The following is a 21828-nucleotide window of genomic DNA, read 5'->3' on the forward strand; positions in this document are numbered from 1 at the left end:
TGGCAACGATCCAGAGGCCTGACCTCCAGCAGTGGGCCACCACCCCCCACCCCTGCTCAAGTCCCAGGGATGCCCCCCACCCACGCTTGGTGGGGCAGTGGTCTCCTGGCTCGGCCCCCCTGTGGCCGGGTCGGGGCCTGAGCACAGACTCAAGGTGGGCACGGAGCAGAGACACAAGCTGCCGTCCTGGGTGACACCCCACGTTGAGGTCAGTACCCCTCAAACGAGAAGCCCCCCCAGAGCTGCAACGGAGGGCTGGGTGTCCAGGGCAAGGACAACCCGGGGGGACGGCTGGGTAGCAGGGCTGTACCCGCAGAGTGAGACCAACACTGAAGCCCCTCGGGACCTGTTCCAAGCACGCCCCACCCCTCGCTCCCAGGCCTGTCACTGGGGGGGCGGGGCTCCCCCCACAGGCAGGTCCTCCCAAGCCAGCTGCAGGGGAGAGATAACCCCGGGCAACTACAGGGAGTCTCAGGCACGCACACAGGGCGGGACGGGACACGGAGACCAGGACGGAGGCAGCCAGGTGGGCAGGGACTGGCGGCCAGGAGGGGTGGGAAGCTTCCAGGCACAGGACCCTGCAGAGGGCAGAGGGAGGGGCTAGATGGCATCACTCAGGCCACCTGCTCCCTGCCTGCCATCACCCTGACCGCGGCCACCTCCGCTGCCTGCCGGGCGTGCTCCAGTGACTACTGACCAGTGAGCTCCGGGGACACCGTGAACACTCTGGTCTTGAGTAGCCCAGAGAAGCCAAGTGCCCTGCCCCGGGCCACACAGCAGAGCGGCAGAGCTGAGACTCAGGCCCAGGCCCCTTCAGCTCTCAGAACAGCCCGAAACTCACCCACCGACCGAGGACGGGCAGGGCCAAAGTGACGGGCAATACAGAGACACAGCATCGGTTCCCCCCGGGTGTCCCCAGGGAGTGACCCACCAGGACTGGCAGGAATGCCAGGGCTATGCGGGAGCAGTAGGTGCAGACCCCTGGCCAGCCCACCTCCCCTCTCCAAATCTGGGAGTGCCCCAGAGCCTGCAACTACCTCCCCTGGAAAGAAGGTCCCCTCGGCAGAAGTCACAACGAGTCCACCCGGTGCCTGACACCCTAGGACACCGGCACAGGGCCTTGGCCCCACTCCCACCCTTCCCCACACCCCGGCCAGGGCAAGCGTCCAACTGTGATGGCAGGGGCCCTCCCTCCAAAGACCCTACCCCCCGGGCCCTGGGTCCCCTGGCCGCTGCTCACCCTAGGCATGCCCCATCCCCACGGGTCACAGCTTGCTTGTCGCCTCCCCGGAGGCCTCTTTTCCCGAGACCACTCTGAAGCCTTCCTGGGGCTCACGGAGCCTCAGGGAACAAGTCAGGGAGCGGCAGGCCAGAGTGAGGCCTAGGTTCCTCCTCCCCCTCTGATCTTTGTCCCTCTGCCCTTGGCCAGGAGTCAGCCTCATCCCCAGCGGGCCCTCCCAGGCAGGGGGCACAGAGGGCCGGCGGAGAGAGAGCACAGTAGGGCTGGGGCCCAGGGCGGGGCACCAAGCCAACCTCACCGTGGGGCATTCAGGCTCGGGTGACCCAGCCTGAACGTCGGGAGACATCGGAGTCTCCCACCACCCTGGGACAGACGACAGCTTCAGACCAGCCCCTTCCTGCTTCAATCTGTCCCCTCACCTGGGAGGTGGGCCCTCAGAGGCCTGTGACACCCTAACCGCACTGGCTGGTGCAGGCCGGGCCACTTCCCCAGCGAGGCCCAGAAGCACGCACAGGCCTGGAAGCTCGTTCTCGGCCTGCCTCTGGGCCAACACCAAGCCAGGTCCCAGGAGAGCCCGGCGGCACGGTCGCTGGCCCTGACAGGGACCAGGAGATGGTGCAGCCAGCAGGCTTCCCGGCCCCCGGGTGGGGCCCTTCTGCAGACAGGCTCCGTGCCCAGACCCCTGTCCAAGCCAGTCACTGCTGGGGCCCCGTCGGCGGGCCGGGAGGGGTCAGCGCCGCCTCAGTGGCCACAGCCGGCCTGCCCCTGTCCACCCAGCACAACCCAAACGGGCCTGGAGTCCCACTGCTGCTGGCCTCCACACAGGCTAAGTTTGGCTTTCCCCAGCTCCCTGGGGGTGAACAGAGACCACCTAGGCTCCAGGCACCAAGCCACCTCCTTGGGGTCAGTCTAGACTCGGGCCCCACACTTGAAAAGACTGGGAGCGCTGCCCGCGGCTCCAGATGACTGCCGCATCCCAGAGAGCTCACCTCCTGGGGAGGCAGGTGCGAATTACTGGCGTGTTCTCATCTTCAGGTTGGTTCTGGGAGACCCGTTATCCCGTTGATACAGAAATATAAACGTGGGGCCCCGGGGCCGGGGGGAAGGGCTCCATCGGTTAAGGGTCCAACTTCAGCTCAGGTCATGAGCCGGTTCGAGAGTTCAAGCCCCACACCAGGCTCTCTGTCAGCACGGAGCGTACTTTAGATCCTCTCTCCCCCTTTCTCACTGCCCCTCCCCTGCTCATTCTCTCTCTCTCTCTCCCTGGCCCCCCCAAAAAAAAACTAAACTTGAAAAAAGAGAAAAGAAAGAAACATAAACGTGGCCAAGGCACGGGCCCGCCAGACCCCATGTCCACACCGGGTGCCCTCACTGCTCCGCGGCCACCTGCCGCCCTAGGCCAAGGCAGGTCCCGCCCACCTCACAGCTCACCTGAGGGAAGGAAACAGGACACACAGGGGTCCCGCAACCCTGCCCCATGTGGCTGGGGTGGGCAGGGCTGAGCAGGACACTGAGTCCTGACTACCTCCCTGTGCAGTCCCCAAAAAGGGGGTGAGGGTCCCCAGCCTGAGGTGCAAGGGAGACGAAACAGAGCCCTCTCCCGCCCCTGCCAGGGTCCCACAGGCCCTGGAGCCAAGCCAGGCGTCCTGAGCAGCCTGGCACGGGCATCCAGGCACGTAGGAGGCCACCCCGCCATGGGGCGCTAAGGTGCTTTGCTTAATAGGATCCCAACTCCCTGCCTGGGCTGGGCCGGGTGGGTGGGCCGGCGCTGACCTAGTTACCTCCTCAGGGGCCAGCCGTCCCCGCTCAGGAAGGTGGTCAAAGCCCGGGGGAGCCAGAACAGAGCCGCCCCCGGGGTTCTGCCAGACAGCGACCAGAAGGGAAGGATGCCCAGCCCCCCCTCCTTCCTCGGGGCTGCCCATTGTGTGCGGGCAGCTCCCTGGAGGCACCTGCCCCCCCTCCCTTCCTCCCGGCGCTGGGACCGCCCCCCACTCGGAAATGCCGGGGGACACTCAGGGCAGGGGGGCGTGAGCCGGCCCGATCCCCGGAGAACACCGAGTGAACACACACCGCTGGGGGCCACCAAGCCCTGGCCGCGGCACACCCAGGGAGCCCACGGACACGCCACGCGTGTGCCAGCAGCAGCTGTGCTCCAGGGCACCGACCGGGCGGCTGGCCGTGGGATCCAGCGCAGGCACCAGGGCCCCAGCGGCCAGCACGGCGCTGAGAGCACACAGGCAGAGAGGGGTCCCTGGGGCCAGCACACTCTATCTCTTACCTCACCTAGGAGTCCCGCCCAATGCTGCATAAAGCATAATATCTGAGTTTCCTACAGCCCAGGATGTGTTATGCTTCACAATTTTACGTTAAAAAAAAAAAATCGGTAAAACAGCAATAACACAAGTTTGCAAGCGTTTCCAGACCTGCCCAGACCCTCAGGCCTACTCACAGGCCCTAACCTCGGGGGCTGATGCCAAGGGGCACCCACAAGGCCCGCACCCTGCCCCCGGGGCCCTGGCGCCTCTCAGAGAGCAGAGGGCAAGGCTGAGGACTGGCAGTGTCCTGAAAGGCACTACGGTAAGGCAGGACAGAGATGCCTACCGGCCACACGTCAGCAGGAGGTGGGACGGCCGTCCGCAGCTGGGTGGCCTGGTGAGTGAGTCACGTCCAGCTGTGGGAACCAGCCGCCCTGGGAGGGCAAGGCCTGTAGCCATCAGCCCTCCTCCTGGGGCATGCTTGGCAGGGCTGGTCCCGGCGGGTGGCACAGTCCTATATCCTGACTCCTGCAACGGCCACCCTCCCCGGGCAAGAGCACGTCCAGATACCATAGATCACTCAGGTGCGGCCTCAGTGGAAGGCCCCAGGCGCCGGGCCGCAGCTGCCGCTGCACGGTCAGCGGTGTCTCAGAACAGAGTACAGTCCAAAGCTCCCTCCCCCCCACCCCACCCACATCAGCCTGACAAACGTCCCTATTCCATAAGGACCACAAAAAAACTACAACCTGAGAGAATGTAATCAATCACAAAAGGGCTCTCCTTAATATATAAAGAGCTCCTACAAATCAATATTTATATAGCACCTGTTATACAGCAGCCACAGATCTAGGCACCTGATGTAAATTGACCCAGGTTCGCATCACAACCGTTCTACGACGCAGGTGTACTGGTATGTCCCATTTTACAGGTAACACTGAGACACCAAGAGGCTGACGAGCCTGCCCAAGCTAAGTCACGCAAAGTACATCGAGGAGCTGGGCTCAGGGAAGGCAATATGGCTGGGGGCCGGCCGGTCGTTAAGCACAGTGCCGTCCAACCTCAGTGATTAAAGGCCAACAGGGATCATGCGTGGGACAGGTGGTTTTCCTAATACACACGTCGGGCTGCTGAGCCTCACTCACGACAAGTGAAAAAACAAGGACTGTCATTTTCCACCAGGATGCAAGTCTGATAACCACCCCCCTGGCAAGGATGTGAGGAGACCGGCCCTTCTGAATGCAGCACCGTGTCCAGGCCCACCTCTGGGGACCGCAATCTGACAACTGTCCCAAACCAGAAGCACGTGTCCCCCCCTTACCCAGGGACTCCTGTCCAGGAACCCATGCTACAGATACACACGTGGCCGGAAGTGAGGGCAAGGCCAGTCTCTCCCACACTGCTGACATGTCAGAATCCCGGAAAAACACCCGTGCCCTCAGCTGGGGTTGGGCAAAGTCAGCCCTGCAATGTGGGGCGATCGTGCCAATGTGACCGCAGGGAACACCCACGGACACAACTGGAACAGCAAGTGTGCACACAGATGCGAGCACAACGCCATCGTCTCTAACACAGCAAGAGATGGATGCCCAGAGGGGTTAAGACACTTGCCCAAGGACCCACAGCTAGTTTAAGGGGCAGAGCCAGGACCGAAGTAGGTCATCCAGCTTCAGCGTGTGAGCTTAGTTTAGGGTCAGTAACCTCGCAGGAGTTCAGGGGGAGTTTTCTTGGGAGAAGGGTGTAATTCTCACACACATTGGGACACTGTGGAGTGACACAGATCCTTCCCTGAGATACCCACAGACCTTGTAAGAACGTGTTTCTGTCCCTGGAGAGATCCAGAAACAACCAGTATGGGCGGGGGGGGGGGGGTGCCTCCGGGGTAAGATGGGGGTCAACAGGGAAAGGGGTTACCTTTTTCCAAGTCCGCTTTAATCTTTTTTTTTAGCTAAGTTATCTATTACCTAGTTTTAAAAGCCCATTTTTTCTCGGGTCCCGTGTGTCTCAGCGGAGTCCACGGACTCAGAGGGCCAGCCCACACCCTGGGGGTGAGGGCAGAGGCCAGGCCCCGGGGGGTGGGGGGGCCACACGGGCCTCCGAGCGAGCGCCTCCTCCAAGCAGGGGAGCTGACTCACTGCCAGCAAGAGAGGAAGAAGTGCTGCCCACAAGCAGGTGTGCGGTGCGGCGGGATGGGGAAGGAAGGAGGGCGGGGGCTCCAGGAGGGGGAGGACAGGGAAAGGTGTGAGGCGGAGAAGGCAGGGGGGCCGCTCTCCCGGCCCCAGGACACAGTGTCTCTGTGCCCAGTGCCCGGCTTCCAGGTACTTGCTGTCACACTGGACCCGTGCCCTGCCCGTCACCTCACGTCACGCCACAGCCCCCAAGGCCACGGCCCAGCTCTGAAGGGGGAGGGGGAGAGCAGGGGAGGAGGGAGGAGGCCACCAAAACACAGACAGCCGGGCTGGGAACTTCCCCTCAGCCAGGGGCTGGTCCCGTGGCCTCCGTAAACAGGTTTCAAAATCATTAGTCAGCACTTTGGCCCGCAGATCTGCGGCCTCAGGTTCCCCGTCCCCAAACTGGGTGTCCAGGGTCCTGGACGCTCGCCGAAGCGGGGCCCCACCTCGGGCCCTGGGGACCCGGGGGCGGTGAGGAAACCCGGCTGAGGCCTCCGGAGCCCGCTGGGCCTGACCGCCTCCCAGCCGCTGCTGCTCGGGCCTGGGCTGTCTGGCCCCAACTGCCAGCAAGAAGGAATCTCCCTCGGCCCCTCCCCTCCCCCAGCCTGACGCAGGAAGGGACTGGCCAATGCCCTGCCGCTGGAGCAATGTCAACAAACAACCAGCCGGCCCAGACAGGTGGGCCAGGCCGGCAGGACTGCCCTGCCCCGGGCCTGCCTACGCCGGGGACAGGACCCATGGTCAGGGCCACAGGGCCAGACAGCCCCTGAGGGCTGTGCAGTAGCTAGCCAGACCTCGGACAGTCAGAGTAACTCCAACGGGGGTGCTCCCTGGTGCCCGTGGCAGTCAGGCAGCCGGGGGCGGTGGGGCCCTCCCAACGTGCCCTGAGAAGCCCGGGCCCAGAACTGGGCCGAGAATGGAGAATCAAGTCTCCAGAGTCCTGGGCAGGCCAGACAGAGATGTATACACACAGGTGCTCAGCTCCTTCTCCCAACATGAGACACCGGACTAGAACCTTCCACCACTGACCAGGGTCTCCAGCACTTGGCTGGTCTAGGACCAGGCTGTGCCCAGGCCAGCCTGGGAGGGTAGCGTACCCCCTCCCCACCGAGAATGCAGCCTGGAGCCTTACCTGGAAGTCATACAAAGCCACGATGTTTTCATGTTTCAATTCCTAGGACAGAAACCCAAGTTTCTTATGACCAAGGCAGGCTCACCCAGCACCCTCTTCCCCTATCACTTCCAACACCCGCTCACCTTGAGGATCTTGATTTCCTTCCCCAGCAGTGTCTGGGACTTGGCCAGATTCTTCTTGTTGATGCACTTGACTGCGACCTCCAGGTCGTGCTTCTGAAAACCAAGCGTAAAGGTTCCTCAGGGGCCAGGAATCCCAGAACCCTAGAAGGCCACCCCCAGGCCAGGTAAGCACCTGGGGGGATTCCGGTGCCGCTGGCGAGGCCCCCGGTGTGGGATCGGAATGAGGTGTCCGGGAGATGTAAGGGCGAGGGAGCCCCGGATGTGGAGATGGGGATGAAGGGCCCGTGGAGTGGGGTGGGCATAAGAATCCGCGGGTCTGGGGCGGGGCCCGGGGGGCCCGGGGCGTGGGGCGGGGACAAGAGCGTCGCGGGGTGTGGGGCGGGGACGGGGGGTCCCAGGTGTGCGGCAGGGAGGAGGGGTCTCCCCCTCGCCGGGCCTCGGACCGGGCCCGCCGGCGCCCCTCACCTCCCGGTGGCGCCCCTTGAAGACCACAGCGAAGGCGCCGTGCCCTATCAGGTCCTTGCGCGAGAACTCGAACTTGCCCACGGCCTCCAGGCCGCCGCGGCCGGGCTCCATGGCGCGGGCGGGCGGCTCAGGCGGCGGCGCGGGCCGGGGGCGGCGGGCGGGGGGCGCGCCCCATCGGGCAGGCCGGGCCCGCCTCCAGCCCCGCAGGCCGCTCGGGGGGGCGCTCGCAGCCCGGGCCGCTGATGAGGATCCCTCCCCGGCTCCGACTCGGGCTCGGATTCGGGGTCCGGCTCGGACTCCGGCGGGGAAACAAAAGAGCCGCGGCCGCCGGGCCTCTGAGCCTGAGACGCCGGCGCAGGCGCAGTGCGCTCCGAGAGGCGGAACACGGGGCGGGGCCTGGCGGGGCGGCCGCGCTCAGTGGGCTGCGGGACTGGGGGCGGGGCGGCGCCTTGTGGGGGCGGGGCCTGGCGGGGAGGCCGCGCTCAGTGGACGGTGGGGCGGGGCGGGACCTGGCGGGGGCGGGGCTTGAGCGGGCCCGGGGCGGAGCCAGCACTGGACTCGCCGCTTGGGGGGCTGCAGGGGGAACTTGGAAGGGGAAGGGAGACCGTGCCCTACGTCCCTCGCCGGCTGCCTCCTGTCTGCACAGGCACATTAATAGCTGGACGTGCCATGTGTAGCCCCAGGGCTAGGGGCTGCATTGAATAAATTCTAAGAGGGTCACCTGGCCGTTTCAGTCTGTAGAGCACGTGACTCTTGTTCTCAGGGTCATGAGTTCAAGCACCATGTTGGGCATAGAGCTTGAAAAATAATAAAAATGAAATAAAATTAGTAAAAAAAAAAGAAAAGACAAATTCTTAGATAAGGGCTGCTTTGCAGGTGATGCATTTTAAATCATATTGTTTCATAACAAATTGTCTGCCAAATGGAACCAAAACACAGGAAATCGGAGGGAAAGGTTAGATAAATCATTTCATGGGGATAATACACAGCAGATTCTCAGACACAGCGCTAAATATACGTGTACTTAGGTGTAAAGTGCTCCAAAGTTTGAAATTAACATGCAAAACCGTGAACTGGGCTATTAGTTGTCATTTTAGAAAATTGCTGGAAGGGGGTGTGTATACCAGACCTCCACGTATGGACAACCACATATACGTACGTTCCTGTACGTACCACATAGTGCTAGGTTACATATGCATGTATAATATACAGCATAGTGGCTAAGCCCTGGCTGACCATGAGCCAGTCTTTCCGTATGTATTCATTCATGTATTCCTTACAACGATTCCATGAGGTACTTGCTATTATAGCACCATTTTACAGATAAGAACATTGAGGCCCAGAGAAATTAGGTGATGTGCCCAAGCAGGGCAAAGAGCCAGATTCTCACACAGGAAACTGTTAACAGTGGCTGCTTCGGGAAGGGTCAAAGTGATGAGGGAGCATACGGCTTGCAAGCCGAGAGCAAGCAGGACCTAGCAACACCCGCCCCGCCCCCCTCAGGTGGGACCTGTGTGACAATCCTCTGGCACTCCTGGCTGTCCAAGGACAAAGGAAAGGACAGAAAACAAATGGTTAAACTGATAGCTTCTCCATCAGTTTACAAACATCTTAGTAATATCTGGAGAAAAGGGCCATCTTATCAATAGCCTAACATCCAGGAACTTAGTACTGTCTTAATGCTAATGCTTTGCTAGAAGGAAAACAGCCTTAGCTTGACAACAGCCAGGCCTCCAGTGATCTGTGGGTCTCCTTCAGCCTACGAAATCCCTTTTAAGAAACTTCCCCTTGACTTTTCCTCCCTCAGCTTCATAGGATGTAACCAGTCACCCCTCACAACCCCAGTGCAGCTCTTCCTGCCCACGGGTCCTGTCCCTGAGCTTTAATAAAATCACCTTTTTACGCCAAAGACGTCTTCAGCACAGAGCCTGATACAGGACTCGAACTCACGAACCCTGAGATCAAGACCTGAGCCGAAGTCGGACACTCAACCCACTGGGCCACCCAGGCGACCGACACTAGGGTGAAATATTCTTATGCTCAGCTACTGCTTTTGTGAATGCAGAGTACCCACAACCCCCTCACTGCCCTCAGCCTGCAGTAATGGCCCTGGGTGGTCACACCAGCCTGTGGATGCTTCCAACAGGCAGCCCCCCACCCCCACCCCCCGCTGCCTTCACAGAGCCACCCAGCAGCTATACTTCCTGCTCCCCTGGAAGGAATCCCGCTTAACATCTCCTGGAAACCCTGGGCCTTCTCCAGGCCCCAGGACACACAGGTTCCTGACACTGGACTGCGGCCAGAGGCCACCAGAGCTGGGAGGGACAAGGGGTCTCCTGGCCAAGCCCCTTGTTTTTCAGTATGAGGTCAGCCACGGCACCCCTGGGGTCACTTTCCATTCCCTCCGTTGTCCAGGACCAACTGCGTTCGCCCAGGCCCCCCAGAGCTGCCGGAGCAGAGTTAAGAGGACTTCAGGAGTGGGTGGAGATGGGGAGATAAGAGGGGTGATAATTGCACAAAAGGTCATGGAATTGCATCAGAGGAGAGTGTGAAGAATAGGCAGGACAGAGGGTGGGGGCACAGGGTTGCCGGAGGGGGCTAGTCCCCGGGGCACGAGCCCAGCCCGCCCTGGGAAAGAGATTTTCCCGGAAGGACAGTGAAGTTAGGGGCCGGCTGGGGTGGGGGGAGGCTTTGCATTTGGAACAGGTTACTGAGCCCCCAAGGGGAGGCCCCCCAAGGCACCCAATTCCAGCTCCTCGGGCCCTGTTGGTCACCTCCAGGTTCCTCTCATCGTCGGTGCGCATACCCTCATTATTCAGATTCCTTATCTGCAAATCTGTGCACTCACTACCTTTTGCTGTGACCTCCAGATCAGAACTCACAAGGTTTCCTGGGCGTACATTCCCAGCTGAGGGTGAGTGAGCAGGCACCCTGACCCTCCGTCCGGGGCGGCCCTCTCCTAGCAAAGGGTCCGAACGAGAACTATGTGGGCTGCCTGTAGGCAACACTATAGGAACTGGCTCTCACAGCCACAGTGACCCTCGGGGGTAGGTTTGATCCCTATTCCCACTCACCTCAGGGAGGAGAAACTGAGGGCCAGAGAAGTGAAGTGACTCACCCCATGTCACACAGCTACGCGGCCGCTCGAGGATTTAAACCCGCACCCCCTCTGGCTCCGGCAGCGCATCCGTCTCCAAAGCAAGGACTCGGCCCTGTCCACCTCTGCCCTCCAGTGTTCTGCCCGAGACCCAGCAAACAGTAAGGAAACTTTACGTCTTTATTTTATTTTTTTCAGTTGCTTTATTTATTTTGAGAGAGAGAGAGAGGGAGAGGCAGAAAGGGGGAGAGAGAGAATCCCAAGCGGGCTCAGCACTGTCAGCACAGAGCCCAACGTGGGGCTCAAACTCGTGAACCATAAGATCAGGACCTGAGCCGAAGTCGGAAGCCTAGCAGACTGAGCCACCCAGGTGCCCCGGTCTGTGAATATTTTATTTTATTTTTTAAAAATGCTTATTTATTTAATTTGAGAGAGAGAGAGAGAGAGAGTGAGAGAGACAGAGAGCGTGAGTGGGGGAGGGGCAGAGAGAGAGAGAGAGAGGGAGAGAGAGAATCCCAAGCAGGCTCTGTGCTGTCAGTGCAGAGCCCGACGTGGGGCTCGAACTGATGAACTGGGAGATCAGGACCTGAGCTGAGATCAAGAGCTGTATACTTAACGGACCGAGCCACCAGGAGCCCCAGCAGTGAGGAAACTTTAAAAGGAAGTTGAACGAAGTTTAAGACTGATCCCAAGAAAGACCCCCTCGCTCAACGTACAGAAACACTCCACCTTCCGTGGAGATGACACCCACCCAGACAGGGCTCTAGTGCCGCCGTCACCTCCCACAAGAGGAAGGGCGAGTGGCTGTCATTTCAAAGGACCTGGAGGTGGGTCCCCAGGGCCTTACGGCGCGAGCGAGAGTGAGGAGGGGTCTGCGATCAGTCTGTGATGTCTGTCGCGGACGCTGGGGTGTGGGGTGGTCCGTGTGCCCTAAAACACATGGAAGTCCGCATTCTCGTGTCACTGTGACTCCCAGGGTGTCGCATGTAATTTTCAAAAAGTTAAAAACTCTCCTAGAAATATGGACAAATCAGGGACTGGAGGTGTATTTAATTCAGTAAGGAAGGGCCCAGCAGGCCGGTAAAGATGGTTGCTGGATGGGGGCGCCTGGGTGGCTCAGTCGGTTAAGTGTCCCTCAGCTCAGGTCATGATCTCACGGTTTGTGGGTTCGAGCCCCACGTCGGGCTCTGTGCTGACAGCTCAGAGCCTGGAGCCTGCTTGGGAGTCTCTCTCTCCCTCTCTCTCTGCCCCTCCTCTGCTCATGCTCTCTCTCTCTCTCTCTCTCTCTCTCTCTCTCTCTCTCTCAAAAATAAATAAATAAACATTAAAAACAGGAAACAAACATAACTTGCAAATTTACCATCTTAGCCATTTTCAAGCGTCTAGTTCAGGGGCACCAACTACACCCGCACCGCCCTGTGGCCACCGTCATCCCCCAGCACTTTCTCGTCCTCCCGGCCTGACGCTCTGTCCCACCCCACACTGACCCCAGCCCCCGGCGCCCACTTCTACCCTCTGTCTGCTCTAGGCCCTCCCGGAAGGGGAGTCACGCGGTGTTTGTCTTTTATGACGGCTCCTTTCCCTTCGCGTCGTGTCCTCCAGGTTCGTCCATGTAGTCGCGGGTGTCAGAATTTCCTTTTTTTAAAAAAAGGTTTTTTTGAAAGGTTTTATGTATTTTTGAGAGAGACAGAGTGCGAGCGGGGGAAGATCAGAGAGAGAGGGAGACGCAGAATCCGAATCAGGCTCCGGGCTCCAAGCTGTCAGCACAGGACCCGACACGGGGCTGGAACCCACAAACTGTGAGATCATGACCTTAGCCGAAGTCAGATGCTTAACCGACTGAGCCACCCAGGTGCCCCTCCTTTTTTTTTTCTTTTAAATAATTTCTGTGCCTCATGTGGGGATTGAACTAGCCAGGTGTCCCAGAATTTCTTTCTCTTTCCAAGGCTGAATAGTATCGCGTTATGGGGATAGACCACATTCTGACTGTCCGTTGTCCATTCATACGTCGATGGACCCTGGGGTTTCTTCCACATTTTAGCTGTTGTGAATAAGGGATGTACAAATATCTCAACATCCTGCTTTGAACTCTGTGGGGCACGTCCACACAAGTGGCAGGGTTGGATCACAGGGTACTTCTATTTTCACTCCTTTGAGGAGCCTCCATACTGTTTCCCACAGCGGTGGCCCCAGTTTGCACTCCCGCCGCGCGTGCACGGGGGCTCCCCTCGCCCCCCATCCTCACCAATACTTGTTATTTTTTGAGTTCTTAAAAATAGACACCCAAGTGGGCGTGAAGTGGTTTCTCGCCCCGGTGTTGATTTGCATTTCCCTAAAGATGAGCATCTTCTTGTGTGAGCGCTGGGCGTTCGTTTGTCTTCTCTGGAAAGACGTCCGTCCAGGTCCTCTGACCCGTTCGGGTGGTTTGAGGTCCTCACCTTATCGAGACACAGCCCAGCCTGTTTACTGTGTGCGGCTGCTTCGGGCCGCACCTGCAGGGCTACTGCAGTGGTCTGTGCAGTGGCAAAGCCGTGTTTGCCACCCGGCCCTCTGGGGAAGCTGCGTGCCGACCCTCGCCTAGAATTGCTAAGCGGTCCTCGGATGGGCCTAGTGAATGACGTTAAGGTAGGACAGTGAGAGGGCACACTACTGTCGTTACCAGGAGTTCCACTCAACTCCTGTCCCTGCCGCCCTGCCCACAAGGCTCCCTGCTCCTCAGACCTGGCTGACACTTTGCCGTTGGGGAGGTGGGCCTGGGGGCAGCGTCCTCCCCCACCCTGCCCACCCCCTCACCACCTGGCTCTGGGTAGCAGAGAGGGATGAGGTGGGTCCCCTCCAGGCGCTGGGCGTTTCAGTTACCTCCTTGGAAAGTGGGAGAGGCCCCAAAGAGAATTAGGTAGAGCAATGGAGAGGAGCCAGCTTCTTCTAGAAAAGTCCTCCAGAACGACAGGGCACCTCCCTGCCCCCGGGGCCCAAGCCGACTCTTGCCCTCGGGAAGTGCTACTGAAGTCAGAGCTCATTCTGGATAGGACTTTGACTTCCTCCGGGGGAACGTAGGCAAAGCTTCTCAGGGCACAGGTTAGATCTCAGGCCTTCAGACTTTGCTTAAGCAAAGGAAGGATGTCCCCCAACCCCACCCCTGCCTTTGCTCTGGAGGTGGTGTTGGTTCTGAAACGCTGGGAGGGGGTGGGGTGGGACTACACCTCTTGGACCCCTACAGGTGGGAAGGTGACAGCCTGAGGGCTTCCAAGGAGGCTCCCGGCTCTCCCGCCCTGGCCTGGCCGGCCAGCCCCCTCCAGCCCCGGGCCCAGAGGGAAGGGCTACACCTGTGTCCCTCCAGGCAGAGAATTCTGGTAGCTTTATAACTCAAAACATGAACTTCCCCAACAACCCAGAAATCCTATCCCCAAGTCCTGCCTGGGAAAGGTTTCACTGCAGCTAACAGCCCAGAGCTGGAAACGAACGTCCATCAGCAAGAGAAGGAAAAACAAATTGCGGGAAAATTCTCAACAACCCGAGGGTCTAGACCGAGTCCAGCACCCGTGTGGACGAGCCTTAAAACTCTCCATGCACAGTACAGGCCGCTGGACACAGAGACCCCGACGGACGTCAGCGTCCACTGGCGGGGCTCGGTCACCGCGATCACGGGACCAGATCCCTGCTCTGGGGCAGAGGGATCCCTGGGTCTCGGGGGGACGGACGTGTCCTGTGGTGACTGAGGTCGTGCTGGACACATGGCTTAAAACGCACTGCGATGTTAGCATTTCACCGCGAAGGAGGCGCCCCTGGGTAGCTCAGTCGGCTAAGCAGCCCACTGTGGCTCAGGTCATGATCTCACAGTCGGTGGGAGCCCACGTGGGGCTCCGGGCTGACGGTGTGGAGCCTGGTTAGGGTTCTCTCTCTCCCTCTCTCTTGGCCCCTCCCCTGCTCACTCTCTCTTCTCTCAAAAATAAACATTAATTTTTTTTAAATCATGGATATGAGTTACACCCCATGAAGTTCATTTTAAAGGGAGGCACTGACACGTGACGCCGTGTGGATGAACCTGGAAAGCATCCTGGGAAGTGAGAAGCCAGATCCCAAAGGCCGCGCCTTGTAGGATTCCTTTTGCGTGAAATGTCGGGACTGGGCAAGTCCAGAGACAGAAAGCAGGCTGGTGGCTGGCAGGGGCTGGGGGGGACAGGGAGGGTCTCCCGGGCTGGGGGCAGGTGGGCGGGGCCCTCAGGCAGGTCTGGTGCCAGCGTCCTCCAGGGCCCGGAGGGAAAAGGACTGAGCCACCGGCGGGCGTGGGGACCGCACGCTTCCCCCGGCATCTCCTCCCACACGGAGGGTTCCAGTACTTACCCTTCAGCAGCTCCCCAATGAAGCCCGGACTGGTCCCGCAGAAGGCCTTAGCGGAGGGCCTGGAGGGGTGACTCAGCCTGACTCGGACTTGAGCCGCCCTGCTGAGGGAGGACAGACAGTCACGCGCCTGGCAGGACATCTTACAGGTATGCAGAAACCCGGCCGGCCTGAGTCACCACAGGGCTTGGACGGGGACAGGCCAGGGGCTGGGGCTGCACCAGAGTCCCCCCCCCCCCCCCCAGCCCTGGGCCCCAGCCCCAGAATTCTCCCAACCTGGCCTCACTGCCTCACCTGCCGTCCAGGTGTTTCTCCGGGCCCAGGCTGATGACCCCTCCCGCCTCCCCTCCCCACCTGCTTCCTGCCCCCCCCCCCAGACTCCAGGAGCACCCCAGGGCCCTCCACACCCTCGCTGCCTTCGCACCCCGCTCTGTGCTGGCGGGCACCGAGGCAGGTGGGGGCTCCTATGAGTTGTTTAGCCTCAAGTGGGTCGCTGAATTCATGGATTTTCATAGTATAAACAGAGTAACTCCAGGCTGAGTACCACAAACCAAGATCCTTCCAGGCAGTACATCTGAGGTCGGGTTAGACTTTTTTGAGAAGGACAGCTTACATAACCTACATAACCGTGTGGAGACGGGTCTATTTGTCGGACGCTGGCAGGCTCAGACGCCAGAAGGTCAAAGGTCACATGCTGCACAGCCCATTCCGTGGCCTGTGTGGGATGGGTAAGGGCAGAGACAGGCAGGTTGGTGGCTGCCGGGGCCCGGAGCAGGAGGCCAGTGACCAGTGACTGCTCACGGGCCCAGGGCTTTATTTTGGGGTGGGGAGAATGTTCTGGAACCAGATAGACGTGGCGGGTGCACAATGCTGGACGTGCTGAATGCCACCGAGCTGCTCCCGGGTTCAGTGAACCGGTGGTCTTGTACCATGGAACCACCCCCCCAAAAAACCCAGACGTGTCCTGAGCGAGGGTCTGGCCTGGGGGAGGTGCCCTGAGGGGCAGGCCCTGCTCTGAGCGGTGGTCCTGCCACCCTCCCCATTTCACAGGTGAGAAAGCCGAGGTCCAACTGGCCCAGGGTCTCCCACTAGCACGTGTGAGCCTGGATGTGAACCCGGCGTCCGTGCACCACGGGGCTGGTGTGACCCAGCACCGATGTCAGAGGCCCCAGATTCTTTTTTTAAAGCTTATTTATTTACTGAGAGAGAGACAGGGACAGAGTGCTAGTGGGGGAGGTCAGCGAGAGAGAGGGAGACACAGAATCGGAAGCAGATGCCAGGCTCCGAGCCGTCAGCTCAGAGCCCGATGATGCGTGGCTCGAACCCACGAACCGCGAGATCGTGACCTGAGCCGAAGTCGGACGCCCAACCGACTGAGCCCCCCAGGCGCCCTGCCAGACTCTTTTTTAAAGGTTTACTTATTGGGGCGCCTGGGGGGCTCAGTCGGTTAAGCGTCCGACTTCAGCCAGGTCACGATCTCACGGTCCGGGAGTTCGAGCCCCGCGTCAGGCTCTGGGCTGATGGCTCGGAGCCTGGAGCCTGTTTCCGATTCTGTGTCTCCCTCTCTCTCTGCCCCTCCCCCGTTCATGCTCTCTCTCTGTCTCAAAAATAAATAAAAAAACGTTAAAAAAAATTAAAAAAAAATAAATAAAGGTTTATTTATTTATTGAGAGAGAGAAGGGAGGGGGGCGGAGAGAGAGAGACAGCAGGGAAGGAGCAGAGAGAGGAGAGACAGAATCCCAAGCAGCTGTCAGCCAGGAGCCGGATGCAGGTCTCAATGTCACGACCGTGAGATCATGAGCTGAGCCGAAATCAAGAGTCAGACGCCCAACCGACTGAGCCCCCCAGGCGCCCTGCCAGACTCTTTTTTAAAGGTTTACTTATTGGGGCGCCACCATTTTCTTTTAACTACAGGGGCAGCCGGGGGGCTCAGTCGGTTAAGCGTCTGACTCGTGATTTCGGCTCATGTCGTGGCCTCACGGGTGGAGAGTTCGAGTCTAGCGTCAGGCTTTCTGCTGTCAGCGAGGAGCCTACTTGGGATCCTGTCTCCCTCCCTCTCTGCCCCTCCCCCACTCTCAAAATAAACAAAAGTAAACTGAAAAAATGTCCGTTCTAATTCGTATACCATAGAATTCACAATCTTAAAGCGAACATTTCCGCGGCGTTTAGTATGTTCAGAGCTGTGCGATCACCACCACGAACTCCAGAACATTTCCATCCCCAACAGAAGAAACCCCATCCCCATGGACAGCCGCGCACCTGACAACCCCCAATCCCCCCCGTGTCCGTGGCCCTGCTCTGAGCGCCCTGTGGGAGGGATCACACGCTACGCAGCCTTTTGCGTCTGGCGTCTTTCGTGCCGCGTGAGCTGTGGCGCTTTGTCTGCACCGGAGCTGGGTCGGGCCTCATCCCTGTTTCCTGCTGAATAATATTCCCCCTTGTGGGTAGACCCTTTGTTTTTAACCGTCAGTTGACGGATATTTGTTTTCTCTACGCTTGGCCGTTATGGGAATGGCCGCAAAGCGAGCACGGGAGAGACCCACCCGGGCGAGGCCCGGGGGCCCGCATCTGGGGCGGAAGAGAAGCCCGGGAGGCATCGTCTGGCCCCCGCGCCCTGCGCTTCCCGCCAGCCGCCCTGTCGTTAGGTGGGGACTCAGCCTAGGTAGGGATGGTGGTTGGTGCCCACTGAGGGGCCTCTGCTTGGGCAGCCTCTGCCCGGGGCATCTCGGCTGCTCCCTGCTGGTCCCGGGCACGGCTGACAGTCCGGCAACAACCCCCCACCGCAGCCACTGCTGCTTCCCGTGGGGTGCCAGCTCCACCCTTCCTGCTGCTCCCGGTGTCCTTGACCCGCCCTTTCGAGCACATCTGGAAATCCCGTCGGCTCTAGATTCAAAACAGATCCAGGATCTGGCCATTTCTCCCCCCCTGCGTGAGTGTCCCTAACAAGTCACCACGAACTGGAGGCTGAAGTACAATGACTCCTCTCACAGCTCGGGAGGCCAGGTCCCTAAACCGAGGTGTGGCAGGGCTGTGCGCCCTCCTGAACTTCTGGGGGCCACGGGTGTCCCTTTCTTGTGACTGCATCCCTCCCATCGCTGCCTCTGTCTCCACGTGGCTTCTCTGCGTCTGTGTTTCTCCTCTTGTCGTAAGAACACCCATCACTGGATTTAGAAACATCTCAATTGAACATGACCTCATCTTAACCAGCACATCTGCAAAACCTTCTTTCTAAATAAGGCCACATTCTGAGTTTGCAGGTTGACATGAATCTTGGAGGACATCATTCAGCCCAGCACGAGACCTCACCCAGGTGGGAGACAGGCATACGGTTCTTTAAAACCCCCAACAAGCGCACGTCACTCCGCGCAGGACCCAGCTCTTTGGCACTGGACACCACGTGCGTCCCTCCTCTGGCCGTGGCGCTCTTGCCAGTTCTCCTGCCCCAGGGCCTTTGCGCTTTCACTCTGCCAGGAGGGACCTGTCCTCCCCCAGCTCTCCCCTAGGTCCTGGTCTCCCCACTTAGGACTGTGAGGCCCCCTTTCTCCCAGGGCCCCTTTTGCCATCTAACAGACCCTATGCTTTACTTACCATGGTGTTTATTGTGTGTCTCCCTCACTGGAACGAACACTCCGAGACATGAGGATTTTCCAGAAGCTACATCGGTACCTGGCCCTCAGGAAGCCGTTGGAGGATATTTGTCGTGTGAATGGTCACGTGCGCTGTCCCCGTCTGATGTCCCAGACCTGACGAAGTAAGCATTACCGTCACCCTACACCAGTCAGCATCCCGGTGGGGAACAGAGCCCTACTCCAGAGGCATCACTGGACCTTAGGGGCCTCGCAAGGCCTGCAAGGCAGGGCTGGGGCTGGGGCCCAGACAGGAGGCCTGCTTGCAGAATTCAGTGCTGGGAGGGCAGCAGAGGTGGGGACTAGGGGCCCCTGTGGCCCATGCCTCTGCTTGGCCAAACCCAGGAGGGATCCGGCTCCAGGAACCGGAGACCCATCCGCCATTACCAGGTGTGGACAGAGATGCCACAGGACACCTGCCTCGGGGGAGGAAATGGGGGCTCTGGGCAGAGCCGGGGCTCAGGCAGAGGCCTCGGGGCCCTGGTCCAAGCCCTGCATCACCAGCGCCTCCAGGCTTGGGAGAAGTGCCCGGAGGCGGGAGTCCAGCCTTCAGACAGGGCAGGGCGAGGCTCTCCTGCGGGTGTCCGGGATGGGAGCTGAGCTCTGAACCCACGCGCCTACCACACCCATCCTCCTCCTCGGCAGGCACCAACCCTCCCTCCCTTTCCGTAACCAGGTGTGGGGCCTTGGGCGACTTACTTTCATCCTTTTTAATTGGTTTCTTCTCTGTAAAATGGGGCCATAATCTACTGGAATGCTTCCAGCTTCCTGGGTGCTGGGCACCCCGTGGGCACGCGCCTCCTGGCTTTTTGGGGTCAGAGCCCCGAATCGGGTCCGGCTGACCGGCTGTCAGTAGAAGCAATGCTTTAGCCTCCGTGTTGGAGCTCCGGACGGCTCCTCCCGAGCTGCTTCCCCTGGCATCTGAGGCGGCCCCGGGGAGCCCCCCGCCAGCCCTGCAACGACCTCATAGCAGGAGCAAGCAATAAAGCGGTAAGGTTTTGAGTCGCTGCGCTCCGGGGAGTTGTTTGTTACTACGTGTGACCTGGCCTGTCCTGACTGAGGATCAAGGAGCTGACTGTTCGACACGCTGAGATCGGCGCCCAGCACACGCACATACCCGGCAGGTGATTCAGGGAGTCAGGCGGCCGTGCAGCCCCGACGTGTGTGCCTGACGTGTCCACTCTGCTCCGTGGTGAGCTGGCCGGTGCGGCCCTCCGGGACTCCCCGGCAGCCTGTCCCCTCTCCGGCCCCGCCCACGCCGGGCTCGCCCACCACTGGACACGCCCCCGAAGCACTGGCCCCGCCCCAGGGCCCGCCCACACGGGCCCGGCTCCTCCCCCGAGCGCAGGCGTTCCAGCGGGCATCTCCCCAGGGGCCTCCTGGGCGCCTCTTGGGCCTCAGCCCAGACGTCCAGCCTCCCACCAGAGCCGGTCGGTCTACGCCGCCGTGTGACCCCGGCCTCCTTTACCTGCAGGACCTGTCGCAGGGTGGTGGGTCCCAGCCTGTCACCGAGTTAAAGGTGTGGGAAAAAGGGGGCTGTCGCAGATTAAAAGATTTATTGGGTTGGGGGGTGGACCAAATGGGCGAGGGGCACTAAGGAGGACACTTGTTGGGATGAGCGCTGGGTGTTCTCTGTAAGTGATCAGTCACTAAATTCTATTCCTGAAACCATTATTACACTATATGTTAACTAACTCGGATGTAAATTAAAAATTAAAAAAAAAAGATTTACACACATAAACACGTGGCCCTGGACCAGGTCTTTGGTTGTAAAACGTTTGGAGGAGGGCGCCTGGGCGGCTCAGGTCATGATCTCATGGTCTGTGAGTTCGAGCCCCGCGTCGGGCTCTGTGCTGACAGCTCGGAGCCTGGAGCCTGCTTGGGATTCTGTGTCTCCCTCTCTCTCTCCGCCCCTCCCCGGCTCACACTCTGTCTCTGTTTCTCTCTCAAAACTAAATAAACATTAAATCTAGGTGCTGTGCATGTGGCTGTGCGTTAGACTTTTTCTAAAGGCTGTAAATTTTCACCACGGAGGGAAGAGAAACACTTCTTGTACATTCCTATATGTTTGCTTTAAACACCTTCTCATTAGGATTCGATACATATAAAATAATGTCGGTAGCACATAGAAAAAGGCATTGTGAGATCATGGACGACCTCAAAGCCGCCGCTGACCCCTCCAGTTCTCTCAGCCCCTCGGAGGTGGTCAGTGCCTCAATTTTGTGTTTATCGTTCCTTTGCTTTAACTCTTAATTCAGGTGTCACTGATCCGCAGTTAGTGCGCTAATCTTTTTACTTTTTTAATGTTTATTTACTTTTGAGAGAGAGAGAGACACACACACAGCATGAGTGCAGGAGGGGCAAAGAGAGAGGGAGACACAGAATCCGATGCGGGCTCCAGGCTCCGAGCTGTCAGCACAGAGCCCGACGCGGGGCTCGAACTCACAAACCATGAGATCACGACCTGGGCTGAAGTCGGATGCTTTAACCAACGGAGCCCCCTAGGCACCCCAGTGCAATGATCCTAAGGACAAGTTTCACAGACGTGTTCAGTGTAACCAGTGCTCTCTGCAAGACGCAGGGTTTTCCCGGACCCCAGAAGCTCTTGGGTGCCCTCATCACTCCCTGCCGGAGAACTATCGTGGCCTCTTTCTCTGTAGGTGAGGGTTACCTGGTCTTGGGCTTTGGAAAAGTGGGTCGTACGGAGCCCACTGTGCCTGACGCCTTCCAGAGAGCGTCACGTCTGTCAGATGCACCCACGAAGTCACGTCACTCGCTGGCTGCCGCAAAGCAACGCTCGCGTATGTGTAATGTGCACCTGTATGTGTGTGTCTACGCGTGCGTGTGTATGTGGCTGTATTGCTTGCTTTTGAACTTTGGAAAACTGGCATCCGAGCTTCAGGGCGCACGGCCGGAGGCCCCGACGGAAGTGCTCCGTGCGGGGCTCCCGCACCACCTACAAGCCTGTAAATTGTACGTGATGGACAGTCACGCAAATCCTTTCTTATCCACCGTGTCCCGCTGACCTCCCCCCTCCACCCCCACGGAAAAACCCAGATTTTCCTCCATGTACTTATCCATTTCAGTGTTTTTTCTAAGTTTATTTATTTTGAGAGAGGGAGAGAGAAAGGGAACGCCAGCAGGGGAGGGGCAGAGAGAGAGGGAGAGAGAATCCCAAGCAGCCTCCGCGACCCCAGCAAAGAGCCCGACTCGGGGCTCGAACCCACAACCCTGGGATCGTAACCTCAGCCCAAATCAAGGGTCAGACGCTCAACCGACTGAGCCCCCCGGGCGCCCCCAAGAGTGCCTTTTAATCTTCTTCTCAACTTTCTAACATCTGCCGGGTTTCCTCCTTGAGCAAAATCTTTAACACCTCTTC

General features: G+C 59.4%; 1 protein-coding gene and 1 long non-coding RNA gene across 3 annotated transcripts in view; one reads left to right on the forward strand and one right to left on the reverse strand.

Moving 5' to 3' along the window:
• The window catches only part of ULK1 (unc-51 like autophagy activating kinase 1), a 21705-nt gene extending 14194 nt beyond the window's left edge, over nt 1-7511 (reverse strand). The window contains exons 1-3 of one of the 2 annotated variants that reach the window (XM_047101017.1): nt 7386-7511; nt 6921-7013; nt 6796-6837 (exon numbers count right to left, since the gene is read on the reverse strand). In XM_047101017.1, the coding sequence (XP_046956973.1) occupies nt 6796-6837; nt 6921-7013; nt 7386-7496 (246 nt within the window). In that variant the 5' untranslated portion in view covers nt 7497-7511. The remainder of the gene's footprint in view (nt 1-6795; nt 6838-6920; nt 7014-7385) is intronic. The other variant, XM_047101018.1, reaches the window with a different exon arrangement.
• Nucleotides 7012-14639, forward strand: LOC124527800 (uncharacterized). The gene is made up of 3 exons (XR_006965991.1): nt 7012-7084; nt 10518-10643; nt 14494-14639. It is a non-coding gene; the product is annotated as an uncharacterized LOC124527800 (long non-coding RNA).
• The last annotated feature ends 7189 nt before the right edge of the window (nt 14640-21828 follow it).

This window comes from Lynx rufus, unplaced genomic scaffold, assembly GCF_022079265.1.
Source record: "Lynx rufus isolate CCGP_SWC_20201006 ecotype Redwood Valley unplaced genomic scaffold, mLynRuf1.p SCAF_55, whole genome shotgun sequence".
Taxonomy (NCBI): Eukaryota; Metazoa; Chordata; class Mammalia; order Carnivora; family Felidae; genus Lynx; species Lynx rufus.